Source organism: Cherax quadricarinatus, chromosome 68, assembly GCF_038502225.1.
Source record: "Cherax quadricarinatus isolate ZL_2023a chromosome 68, ASM3850222v1, whole genome shotgun sequence".
NCBI lineage: Eukaryota > Metazoa > Arthropoda > Malacostraca > Decapoda > Parastacidae > Cherax > Cherax quadricarinatus.
Genome location: NC_091359.1, coordinates 10,096,744 through 10,110,293, shown reverse-complemented (window position 1 = coordinate 10,110,293; position 13,550 = coordinate 10,096,744). Strand labels below are relative to the sequence as shown.

At 39.3% G+C, this 13,550-nt stretch overlaps 1 protein-coding gene across 4 annotated transcripts in view; it reads left to right on the top strand.

The window, feature by feature from the left end:
• LOC128697763 (uncharacterized) overlaps positions 1-13,550 on the top strand; it is a 197,957-nt gene that overhangs the window by 75,477 nt on the left and 108,930 nt on the right. For all 4 annotated transcript variants that reach the window (XM_053789662.2, XM_053789661.2, XM_070099664.1 and 1 more), the window contains 3 exons: positions 5,045-5,214; positions 11,214-11,669; positions 12,170-13,103. In XM_053789662.2, coding sequence (XP_053645637.2) covers positions 5,045-5,214; positions 11,214-11,669; positions 12,170-13,103 — 1,560 coding nt within the window. The remainder of the gene's footprint in view (positions 1-5,044; positions 5,215-11,213; positions 11,670-12,169; positions 13,104-13,550) is intronic.

The following is a 13,550-nucleotide window of genomic DNA, read 5'->3' as shown; positions in this document are numbered from 1 at the left end:
GTTTTGTCATATATCTGTGTAACTAAGAATGATTGCACTTTCTTGTAAGCAGTCAATTTAAAACTTTGGTTTTCTATTTAATTTGTTGTACTAAAATATATTTTTAATAATGTCACTTTTATTGTTTTGTATTACAAACTCTTAAATAATTGCAGTTTTTTACCAAGGCAGGGTAACCAAAGAAAACAAAAAAAAATCACTCTTTAGTTTTTCTTGAAAATGAACATGAGCATCACAGTTCCAGTGATTCACCAAAATGCAACATGACTACCCATCTTTCAGAGGGCAGGCACTGTACTTCCTACCTCCAAAACTCATATCTGACTTAACTGTTTTCCTGAATTTCTTCATGGGAGTTACATTGCTCACACTCCAAACAGCATGTCAATTCCCAAAACCATTTGGTCTTCAATAAATCTGATCTAACACACTCGCTCATGTCTGCTGGATACTCAGAGCCCCTGCCTCTCAGAGCTTTCTTCACACCTTCACTTCAACCCTTCATGAGATATCCTCAATACTACATTTCATTCATTCTAGATTTATACACTCTCTAAGTGGCTAAACCATATTTGAATAACCCCTCTTCCATTCCTTGAATTATACACCACACATCTCTTTCCAGGACCTGCTAATACTGGAATATATTACTTTTATCTCCTATATACCCTAACCTGAGCCTCACTCTCCTCATAAAATCTGTTGTTGTTGTTGAGAGCCGCCCAGAACAGGAAATACATTCACCATCACTCATATAATAGCTGTCTTTCCAGAAGTGCACAGACATCATAGTTTAAATGACCCTCTGAAATGCACCATCCTCACCTCTCTATTAATATGCAGGCTCTGTTCTTTCCACCTCAGGACCCAAGTCCAGCTAACCAATTTTCTCACATGCTTTCATGATTGTTACTTTGCTCACACTCAGATAGAATGTCAAGCCATAAAAACAACTTGTCTCCACTTACTCTGATATAAAACTCTTATGCATGCCTGTTGGATGCTCAAGCTCCAGAACTCAAAACTCCCCCTTACCTCCTCCCTCTAACTCTTTCTGGGATGACTTCTACCATTCCTTCCTTTCACACAAAATTTATACTCTAATAATATTATTATTATTCTTCTTTCAACACACCGGCTGTATCCCACCGAGGCGGGGTGGCCCAAAAGGAAAAACAAAAGTTTCTCTTTTCACATTTAGTAATATATACAGGAGAAGGGGTTACTAGCCCCTTGCTCCTGGCATTTTAGTCGCCTCTTATAACACGCATAGCTTACGGAGGAAGAATTCTGTTCCACTTCCCCATGGAGATAAGAGGAAATAAACAAGAACAAGAACTAGTAAGAAAATAGAAGAAAACCCAGAGGGGTGTGTATGTATATGCTTGTACATGTATGTGTAGTGTGACCTAAGTGTAAGCAGAAGTAGCAAGACGTACCTGAAACCTTGCATGTTTATGAGACAGAAAAAACACCAGCAATCCTACCATCATGTAAAACAATTACAGGCTTTCGTTTTACACTCACTTGGCAGGACGGTAGTATCTCCCTGGGTGGTTGCTGTCTTCCAACCTATTACCTAGAATATTATTATTATTATTATGATTTTTTTTTTTAACAAGTTGGCCGTCTCCCATCGAGGCAGGGTGACCCAAAAAGAAAGAAAATCCCCAAAAAGAAAATACTTTCATCATCATTCAACACTTTCACCTCACTCACACATAATCACTTTTTGCAGAGGTGCTCAGAATACAACAGTTTAGAAGCATAGGCATATAAAGATACATGACATATTTACCTGGAGTTTACCTGGAGAGAGTTCCGGGGGTCAACGTCCCCGCGGCCCGGTCTGTGACCAGGCCTCCTGGTGGATCAGAGCCTGATCAACCAGGCTGTTGCTGCTGGCTGCATGCAAACCAACGTACGAGCCACAGCCCGGCTGGTCAGGAACTGACTTTAGGTGCTTGTCCAGTGCCAGCTTGAAGACTGCCAGGGGTCTATTGGTAATCCCCCTTATGTATGCTGGGAGGCAGTTGAACAGTCTCGGGCCCCTGACACTTATTGTATGGTCTCTTAACGTGCTAGTGACACCCCTGCTTTTCATTGGGGGATGTTGCATCGTCTGCCAAGTCTTTTGCTTTCGTAGTGAGTGATTTTTGTGTGCAAGTTCGGTACTAGTCCCTCTAGGATTTTCCAGGTGTATACTATAATCATGTATCTCTCCCACCTGCGTTCCAGGGAATACAGGTTTAGGAACCTCAAGCGCTCCCAGTAATTGAGGTGTTTTATCTCCGTTATGCGTGCTGTGAAGGTTCTCTGTACATTTTCTAGGTCAGCAATTTCACCTGCCTTGAAAGGTGCTGTTAGTGTGCAGCAATATTCCAGCCTAGATAGAACAAGTGACCTGAAGAGTGTCATCATGGGCTTGGCATCCCTAGTTTTGAAGGTTCTCATTATCCATCCTGTCATTTTTCTAGCAGCTGCAATTGATATAATGTTATCGTCCTTGAAGGTGAGATCCTCCGACATGATCACTCCCAGGTCTTTGACGTTTGTTTTTCGCTCTATTTTGTGGCCGCAATTTGTTTTGTACTCTGATGAAGTTTTGATTTCCTCATGTCTTCCATATCGGAGTAATTGAAATTTTTCATCGTTGAACTTCATATTGTTTTCTGTAGCCCATTGAAAGATTTGGTTGATGTCCGCCTGGAGCCTTGTAGTGTCTACAGTGGAAGACACTGTCTTGCAGATTCGGGTGTCATCTGCAAAGGAAGACACGGTGCTGTGGCTGACATCCTTGTCTATGTCAGATATGAAGATGAGAAACAAGATGGGAGCGAGTACTGTGCCTTGTGGAACAGAGCTTTTCACCGTAGCTGCCTCAGACTTTACTCTGTTGACTACTACTCTTTGTGTTCTGTTTGTGAGGAAATTATAGATCCATCTACCAACTTTTCCTGTTATTCCTTTAGCACGCATTTTGTGCGCTATTGTGCCATGGTCACACTTGTCAAAGGCTTTTGCAAAGTCTGTATATATTACATCTGCATTCTTTTTGTCTTCTAGTGCATTTAGGACCTTGTCGTAGTGATCCAATAGTTGAGACAGACAGGAGCGAACTGCTCTAAACCCATGTTGCCCTGGGTTGTGTAATTGATTGGTTTCTAGATGGGTGGCAATCTTGCTTCTTAGGACCCTTTCAAAGATTTTTATGATATGGGATGTTAGTGCTATCGGTCTGTAGTTCTTTGCTATTGCTTTACTGCACCCTTTGTGGAGTGGGGCTATGTCTGTTGTTTTTAGTAGCTGTTGGACGACCCCCATGTCCATGCTCCCTCTCCATAGGATGGTAAAAGCTCGTGATAGGGGCTTCTTGCAGTTCTTGATGAACACGGAGTTCCATGAGTCTGGCCCTGGGGCAGAGTGCATGGGCATGTCATTTATCACCTGTTTGACGTCATTTGGCATCAGGATAACATCAGATTGGCTTGTGTTAAAACCAAATTCTGTGGCTCTCTCATAAAAAATTCATTTTGATCTTCGACTCTCAGTCTGGTTAGCGGCTTGCTAAAAACTGAGTCATATTGTTCTTGACTTTGATTTGGAATAGGAAAAGAAATACTGTACTTTGGGTTTCTTTCGATTTCATTTATGGCTTTTAGTTCTTCCCGCGATTCCTGACTCCTATAAGATTCCTTTAGCTTAAGTTCGATGTTTACTATTTCTCTGACCAGTGACTCCCTATGCATTTCAGATATATTGGCCTCTTTTAGCCGCTCTGTTATTCTTTTTCGTCGCCTGTAAAGGTAGTGCCTGTCTCTTTCTATTTTACATCTACTCCTCCTTTTTCTTAAAGGAATAAGCCTTGAGCATACATCGAGTGCCACCGAGTTAATCTGTTCTAGGCACAAGTTGGGGTCTGTGTTGCTTAGTCTATCTTCCCAGCTTATATCGGTTAGGACTTGGTTTACTTGGTCCCACTTTATGTTCTTATTATTGAAGTTGAATTTGTTGAAGGCTCCCTCATGACTAATCTCATTATGTTGGTCTGGAGCTCCACGTATACATGTCTGAACCTCGATTATGTTGTGATCTGAGTATATTGTTTTTGATATGGTGACATTTCTTATCAGATCATCATTGTTAGTGAAGATGAGGTCTAGTGTATTCTCCAGTCTAGTAGGCTCTATAATTTGCTGGTTTAAGTTGAATTTTGTGCAGAGATTTAAAAGCTCGTGTGTGTGTGAATTCTCGTAAGAGCTGCCTCCTGGAGTTATCACTGTAACAACATTATTTGCTATATTCCTCTATTTTAGGTGCCTTAAGTTGAAATCCCTAAGGAGCAAGATGTTGGGGGCAGGAGCTGGCAGATTTTCCAGACAGTGGTCAATTTTTAACAGCTGTTCCTGGAATTGCTGGGATGTTGCATCCGGAGGCTTGTAGACTACCACAATGACTAGGTTTTGGTTCTCGATCTTTACTGCTAAAACTTCCACTACATCATTTGAGGCATTAAGCGGTTTTGTGCAAACAAGTCCTCTGCGATATACAGGCTAACCCCCCCTTTTGCCTGTTCACTCTGTCGCATCTGTATAGGTTGTAACCTGGGATCCATATTTTGTTGTCCAAGTGATCCTTCGTGTGGGTCTCTGTGAAAGCCGTGAACATTACATTTGCCTCTGCAAGCAGTCCATGGATGAAAGGTATTTTGTTGTTCGTTGCTGGCTTTAGACCCTGTATATTTGCAAAAAAGAATGTCATCGGACTGGTGGTATTGGCGGTACTGGGGGGGGGACTTTTTTTTCGGCATAAGTATCTGTATCTGTTGGTTTGGAGTGGAGGCCATCGACTCTGGTTCCACTCCAGGAATGACTGGATTTGGTGTACGATTTCTGCCATTTCCTGCCAGTTAATTATTATTATTATTATTATTATTATTATTATTATTATTATTATGTAAATTGCCCACATATATTATTTTTTCAACAGTTGGATCCTAAATTATTGTTATATAAATTGCCCACTTATATCTTTCTTTCAACAGTTGGGTCCTATATTTGGACTCATGTGCATAACCTGGTTGAGAATCCCAGCCCAAGTGACTATGACCGCCAGCTGGCCAAGTTGGCAGCTCAACACACGCTTCCCACCAAATTCAGTATTAACACCTTTCGCTCCTCGCAGAACTACCAATATGCTCAGTTCAGCGAAATTGTAAGTGTATGCAATATTTGCTTGAAAATATACTCATTTTTTTATTTTCATTATAATGGCAGTAGAGTACATTTCTCGATCTGCATATAACCACCTGCTTTAGGTTATTTTTATGTATAATAAATATAATATTTTCTGTTATGTACAGTAACCTTTCAAGTGAGGTGCCTTGATGCCAGTGAAGGGCTCTTAATTCAAGAAATTAGAGTTTATCTTCCTTTCTTGAATCTAATTTAATTACTTGCCCATTCTGCAAGTGCAGCATAAGAACTTAGGAAAAGAAGAGCACTGCAGCAGGTCTGCTGGCCCTTGCTAGGCAGGTCTAACTCACACCCATCCACACCCACTCATTTACTTATCTAACCTATTTTTAAGGCTAAGGATATATACAGCATAAGTATAATTTTTGGACTCCTATTATTTATACTTCTTGATATGAAGCCAAAAGTTCTATTAGCTTTAATGCAAACACTTATGCACCATTATCTAGGCTTTAGATTACTGCTAACCAGAACTCCAAAATGGTTTTTGCATTCAGAGTGATTGAGATTTACATTATTCAGTGCCATGGCTATTCTCTGTTCCGAGGCTTAAACCTTATATAGTGGTACCTTGACTTACGAGTGCTCCAACTTACGAGTTTTCTAAGTTATGAGCCATTGCTCGGTTGATTTTTTGCTTTGAGTTGCGAGCCAAAATCCAAGTTATGAGCAAAAAAAAAAAAATTATTGAAAAAAAAAAATATTTATTGAAAATGACATTTGACAAGAACCCCGGCGTAAATGACACAACAAAAGGTGGTTTTGGGATTTGGAACTTATAAAACAGTGCTGGTGCGATGGTCTCACTGGAGGTAATCATGTAATTATATTTAGTTATTCTACAAAAAAATAAAGTTGCTTAGTTATTGACATTTGCAAAATATTTTGCCCTTTACTCCCACACAGATCCCAAAATATTTGGAATATTTGCAATATTTCACGAGCCAATTGTAGAACAATCATTTTTTTTTATGATTCATGTCAATATTATTGCATTTACTTCAATAATAAGTGGTGGGCTTCATGAAATAAGTCAATAACTTACTTCCGAGATATTCATATATCACTGCACTAGTGATCTAGTGCAGTTAGCCTCTCAAAAACTCCATTTTGTCTTACCCAGGGCCAAAAAACACGTTATAGGAAGGATTAGGTTAGGTTAGGTACGGTTCGTCAGGAAACAGGACAAGTGTTTCCTGACGCGGATCTTGGTCAGATGATGACCCGCCTTTGGAGCTCTTGGTCATCGACCGAGGCCTTCCGCTGGCTCACCAGTCCACCCCTTTAAAAATTATGGTCATTTATAATCATTGTTATTACATTTTTATAGGAAGGAGCAGTAATGATTTTATATGCTCGGATTGGTCCTTGACGCTCGCCATATTATGGCCTGTTTTATTCATTCTAGAGTATATGTCATGTTTCTATATTATTATAGTAAAAAACCTTAAGACGCCTATAACAATCGGTGCCATTTACCGGATACCCCACACAAACATCCCAAATTTCAGTGAGAAATTAAAGTCACTAATAACAAACAGACAAATGAATAAGCACCACCTTCTCTTAGCTGGAGACTTCAACATCAACCTTGGCCTATTAGATGATCAGCCTGTAACTGATTTCATCAACAATATGAACAACACACTTCTGATACCAACAATAACTAAACCAACCAGGCTCACTGAAACAAGTGCAACCATAATAGATCACATATGGACCAATATACTAGCCCCCCTTAAATCAGGGATAATCACAGATAGCACTACAGACCACTACCCTACCTTCCTCTTGACAAACATTAGTAAACCACCACTTGAATACAACAAAGTTTCATTTAGACTCCATGATGAGGCCTCAATAAGGAAGTTCACAGCTGACCTAGAGACTGTTGACTGGCCTACAGAATTCTCCAAGGCCAATGGTATTGATGACTGGACAGACATTTTTCTTAACAAATTACTTAGACTATACAACAAACATTGTCCTATAAAAGCGAAACAGATCACAAACAAACGGCTTGATTGCCCATGGCTAACCAGCACCATTCTGAAATCCATTGATAAGAAACACCAATATGAAAAGCAATATAGACAGGGCCTAATACACAAAGATATTCTTAAACACTATTCATCAGTCCTCACCAAAGTAATAAAGAAAGCCAAACAACTATACTACTCCAGTAGATTCACTGGCACAAGAGGAGATATAAAAAAGACCTGGAAAACACTCTCTCAGATTCTAGGGACCCACAAACTGAAAAAAAACAAGAATATTGTCCTAACTAAACCTAATGAAACACCACTGCATCCCACTGACACAGCTAACAAGATAAACGACTTCTTCCCAACCATAGGTTCTAATCTCGCCAATAAAATCCCACGTACCAATGCCCATGCCGGGGACTACCTAGATGGGAATTTCCCAAATTCCTTCTATCTTGCTCCAACTGAGCCCACGGAAGTCACCGAGATTATAAAGTCACTTAAAAATAACTCAGGGAATCTGTCTCATGTCCCACCATTATTGTACAAGAGAGCGGCCCATGTCCTCTCGCATGCTATCTCATTACTTTTTAACAAGTCACTAGAAACTAGCACCTTCCCGAAACTACTCAAGACGGCAAGGGTTACACCAATACATAAAGGTGGTGACCCTACAGATTTAAACAACTATATGCCAATATCAAACTTACCATTGCTGTCCAAAATCTTTGAGAAACTCGTGCACAGGAGACTATATTCATTTATAACGTCACAAAACATACTCAACCCCTGCCAATTTTGATTCACGAAAAATAAAAGCACTAACGAAGCAATCATAAAAATGCTAGATCTGCTTTACACAGCATTGGAAAATAAGGAATATCCACTAGGAATTTTTATTGACCTAAGAAAAGATTTTGACACAGTAGACCAAGGCATCCTACTCCACAAACTTGACCATTATTGTATAAGAGGCCATGCGCTTGCATATTTCAAATCTTACCTTACTAATAGGTATCAGTATGTCACCATTAAAGACACAGCATCAACAACACAGCCACTTGATACTGGAGTTCCGCAGGGAAGTGTCCTTGGTCCCCTGCTCTTCCTCATATACATCAATGATCTTCCGAACGTATCTCAACACCTGAACCCCATTCTCTTTGCTGACGACACGACTTATGTCATCTCTCACCCTAATCTTGCCACCCTCAACACCATTGTTAATGAGGAGCTGATCAAAATATCGACTTGGATGACAGCCAATAAACTTACGCTTAACACTGACAAAACCTACTACATTATGTTTGGTAGCAGAGCAGGAGATGCACAAATTAACATTAAGATCGACAACACTCTAATTGCCAGGCATAATGAGGGCAAATTCCTAGGCCTATACCTCGACAACAACCTGAACTTCAGCACCCATATCCAACACATAACCAAAAAAGTTTCCAAAACGGTTGGGATCCTCTCCAAGATACGATACTACGTGCCGCAAAATGCCCTTCTCACACTATACCATTCACTTATATATCCATACCTCACCTATGCTATCTGTGCTTGGGGTTCAACTGCAGCAACACACCTAAAGGCAATAATAACCCAACAAAAAGCCGCAGTAAGAATAATCACTAAATCCCATCCCTGGCAACACACCCCCCCACTCTTCATAGATCTAAACTTACTCCCTGTTCAGTACATCCACACTTACTACTGTGCAATCTACATCTACAGGACCTTAAATTCCAATATTAACCTTGACCTAAAATGCTTTCTTGATAGTTGTGACAGAACCCACAGGCACAACACCAGACACAAACATCTCTATGACATTCCCCGTGTCCGACTATACCTTTACAAAAATTCAATGCATGTCAAAGGCCCTAAAATCTGGAACACCCTACCTGAAAATTATAAAACTGCAGACACATTCATCACCTTCAAAACTACCATCAGAAAACATCTTATTTCCCTGATACACCCTGTCAACTAATTACACGAATACCACCTGGTGGTTAACACTTACACTCACTCACCAATTTGACCATAAACAGAAATATCAATCTCAATCTCAAAATAATGAATCTTAACTAGTCATAAGTTGGCCTGTGATACTCCAATACTGAAACTATGTATAGTGCCAAAACAAAAGCATTCACATTGCTAAACTCACAAACTAGTATTTAGTCACTTAGCCATAATACCAACCTACCTCATAATTTTGTAATATTTTAAACTTAAGATTTAATTTAAGTCTGCCCGAAATGCCTAGCCATGCTAGGTGTTCTAGTGGTACACTCTGTAATTATTATTTTACTATATGTAAACCACACAATAACCAAATTCTGTAAACTCAGCATTGTAATCCTTGTTTTTTTTTTTTTTTCTCTCTCTCAACAAGTCGGTCGTCTCCCACCGAGGCAGGGTGACCCAAAAAAGAAAGAAAATACTTTCATCATCATTCAACACTTTCACCACACTCACACATTATCACTGCTTTTGCAGAGGTGCTCAGAATACAACAGTTTAGAAGCATATACGTATAAAGATACACAACATATCCCTCCAAACTGAATTTGAATTTGAATTTTAATTCTTTATGTCATAGTAGATCAATTCTGATAGATAAATAAGCTGTTTACCTGGAGTTTACCTGGAGAGGGTTCCGGGGGTCAATGCCCCTGCGGCCCGGTCTGTGACCAGGCCGCCTGGTGGATCAGAGCCTGATCAACCAGGCTGTTACTGCTGGCTGCACGCAATCCAACGTACGAGCCACAGCCCGGCTGGTCAGGTACCGACTTTAGGTGCTTGTCCAGTGCCAGCTTGAAGACTGCCAGGGGTCTATTGGTAATCCCCCTTATGTATGCTGGGAGGCAGTTGAACAGTCTTGGGCCCCTGACACTTATTGTATTGTCTCTTTAACGTGCTAGTGACACCCCTGCTTTTCATTGGGGAGATGTTGCATCATCTGCCAAGTCTTTTGCTTTTGTTGTGAGTGATTTTCGTGTGCAAGTTCGGTACTAGTCCCTCTAGGATTTTCCAGGTGTATATAATCATGTATGTATCTGTCCCGCCTGCATTCCAGGGAATACAGGTTCAGGAACTTTAAGCGCTCCCAGTAATTGAGGTGTTTTATCTCCGTTATGCACGCCATGAAGGTTCTCTGTACATTTTCTAGGTCAGCAATTTCACCTGCCTTGAAAGGTCCTGTTAGTGTGCAGCAATATTCCAGCCTAGATAGAAAAAGTGACCTGAGTTGAGTTGATATTAGCCGTAGAGTTAATATTAGCATTATATTGAAGTATTTTCTCCTGCCCCTAGGGTGGTTATTTGGGAGCTGGAATGGATTAATGGCATTTCAGTTAATCTCAATGAGGAAAATTTATTTGATGTATGATCTAATTGAGTTACGAGCTCGGTCATGGAACGAATTAAACTTGTGAGTCAAGGTACCACTGTATTTACTGCATTTCCCACTTCTCCAACCACTGCATCAACCTATCTAGAACTTCCTGTAGTGCTGTAGTGTCCTTATCAGAATTAATCTGACAGTCTATTTTAGTGTCATTGGCAAACTTTCTAATGTCGACATTTATTCCCTCAGTTATGTCATGATGTATCCCCACTGATTTCTCCCCATTCATGAGAACTCTCTGTTGCTTATCTGTCAGCCCCACACCTCAATCCAGGAAAAATTTTCCCTCCTATTCTGTGTGCCTCTACTTTCTTCAACATTCTCCTTTGTGGAACACTGTCAAAGGCCTTACTGAAGTCCATCTACAGGCACAAGTTTGCCCATCTAAGGGCAAATGTATGGGCACAAACTTTCCCAACTATAGACACATTTGCTAGTTTCATGTAGGTTAGTTTTTCTTAAGGACTTAATTAAGTACAGTGCATTAAAATCATTTGCACCTTTGAGTATAACTATTGCAACTCTATACTACTAACAGAATTTTACATTTTTCAGCTAAATCTTGGTGGGAGCCTTGATAGTGATGTAATCTTCAATACAGACTCCTACATTCCTCGACAAGTGTCTGTCAACCTCACTCTTGATGTTCTAGACAAATCCTTAAATGTCTTTGAGTTTGGAGGAGACTTCAGTGGCTTAGAAGACATCATTGAAGGATACTTTGGCAAAGAAGGATATTTTGGGAATGAAGAAATGTTGAATGTATTGCAAAATCTCAGGCCAAAAAAAAATATTATTCGTAATGACAAGATTCAAGAATTTCAAAAATTGTATGATGAAACAAAAAAGATAAATGAAGTGGAGGAGCTTACTGAGGAGGAATCTAAGGCATCTGTGTATCTCAGGATCTTCGGTAATGAGGTTGTATACATAGAGAATCTTCTCAAGTCAAACCCAATGCGATTCCTTAATCAGCTTATCGATGAATTCTCATCCCCCAAATCTTTTCAGGTAAGATAGTATTTAACTATTGCTTCCTAACCAGTTTCATTGCACTTGAAAAATTAATCAAAATGTTTTTTAAGTTTTTGTTCATGAGAACATTAATAAAATATGTTTTAATATTTTGGGATCATTTCAAGCTCATTCACCATCTTTTTATTTTTTGTGTCTTTCTTATGTGCTTTTGCTTATGACAGTCATTTGTTGGTCAGTTTTGAGAACATTCTTATATATAGAAAATATGTTTATGGTGTCAGTATATTCTTCACAGGCTGGACTATGCAAGATTTTATCTTTAAATTAAATAAGGAATGTAAATTTTTATTTTATATTGAGACTGTTTCCCAGCAATACATTCACTTCCATGCATTCAATATCTGTCCTGCCACAAATGTGCAGTCATCATAGTTCAAATGACCCTCTGAGCTGCAACATCCCCAATTTTCCTTCAGAGTTCAGGCACTATGCTTTCCACCATAAGATTAGTCATCATAATTTTACTTTTTCAGGTTATGGATCAGGAGTATATAAGCCCAACTCTTCTAGGCTTTCCCCTGAAATTGAGACTCAATGCTACTGGTTCGGTCACCTTTAACAATGAGGAAACAGTTCAGGCACAAGGTTCCCAAGGCTTTCTAATAGAAGTCCAGTATTCACCCTCTGCAGTAATAGCAATTGATGAAACTCTCGCAGTAGAAGGCTATTGTTCTTCAAGTGGTATCAGAAGAACTTCTACTCAGATTGCTCGCACCCATTTTGGAGGAAAAGTTACAATTGAAAATAATGGGCAAATTGCTGAAGCAAAAATTGACATTCCTAAATCAGAAGTTACTAAGTTGAGCTCGTCTATAACAGTGGCACTTTTCAAGAGCTCAATAAATGGCTGGGAAGAACAGAAAGCTGAAATGCCAGTAGAGCAAAATTACTGTTCACCAGAGAGTCTTAGTAATGTTCTTGGTCTTGAAGTGTGCAGTAGCCTCAGTTATGGTACACATAACATTAATGGAGAAGCATATACAGGTGAACCATATCATATGGATTTTAAAGTAACTAAAACTGACACATTTAACTATTACAAATTATATGTTAAAAAGCAAGAAAATGTTCTTGAAGGCATTTTTGACACTCCTGGGTCTTCCATTGATAGAAAAGTTCATTTCTTGTTTAATGTGCGACCTAACAATGATGGGGGCTACATAGCTATTAGAGGAATGGGCTATGGCATTGAAGGACAATATGAAAATACTCAGTCATCCAAAAAATTAGCTCTTAAATATCGTGAAGATTCCAAGATTTCTGGGGCATTTGAAATATCACTTCTAGAAGAAGAGGAACGAACTAACCATAAATATATACCGAAGATCTTGCTTATCCTAGGGTCGGATGTTTTCACACTGGACGGAAATCTCCTGTTTCCTAACCAAGAAGATGAAGGCTTAGAAGGTAAGAAACTTCCAAGATTACAAATAAATTATGCTTGTTTATGTATTTACTGTATAGTATCATGTGGAAAAAGATGCCTATGTACATTTCAAGACACTTATTAACCCTTTCAGGGTTGGTGCCATACTAGTACGGCTTGCACGCCAGGGTTGGTGCCGTACTAGTACGCATAAATTCTAGCGCCTTCAAATCTAGCGAGAGAAAGCTGGTAGGCCTACATATGAAAGAATGGGTCACTGTGCATAGTATAAAAAAAATCCTGCAGCACACAGTGCATAATGAGAAAAAAAAACTCCGACCGTGTTTTTGCTTTAAAACAGTGACTTTGCAGTGTATTTTCGTATGCTATTTATGGTTGTATTTTAGTTTTCCTGGTCTCATTTTATAGAATGGAAGATATTTATTTATTTATTTATTTATTTATTTATTTATTTATTTTATGTCTTT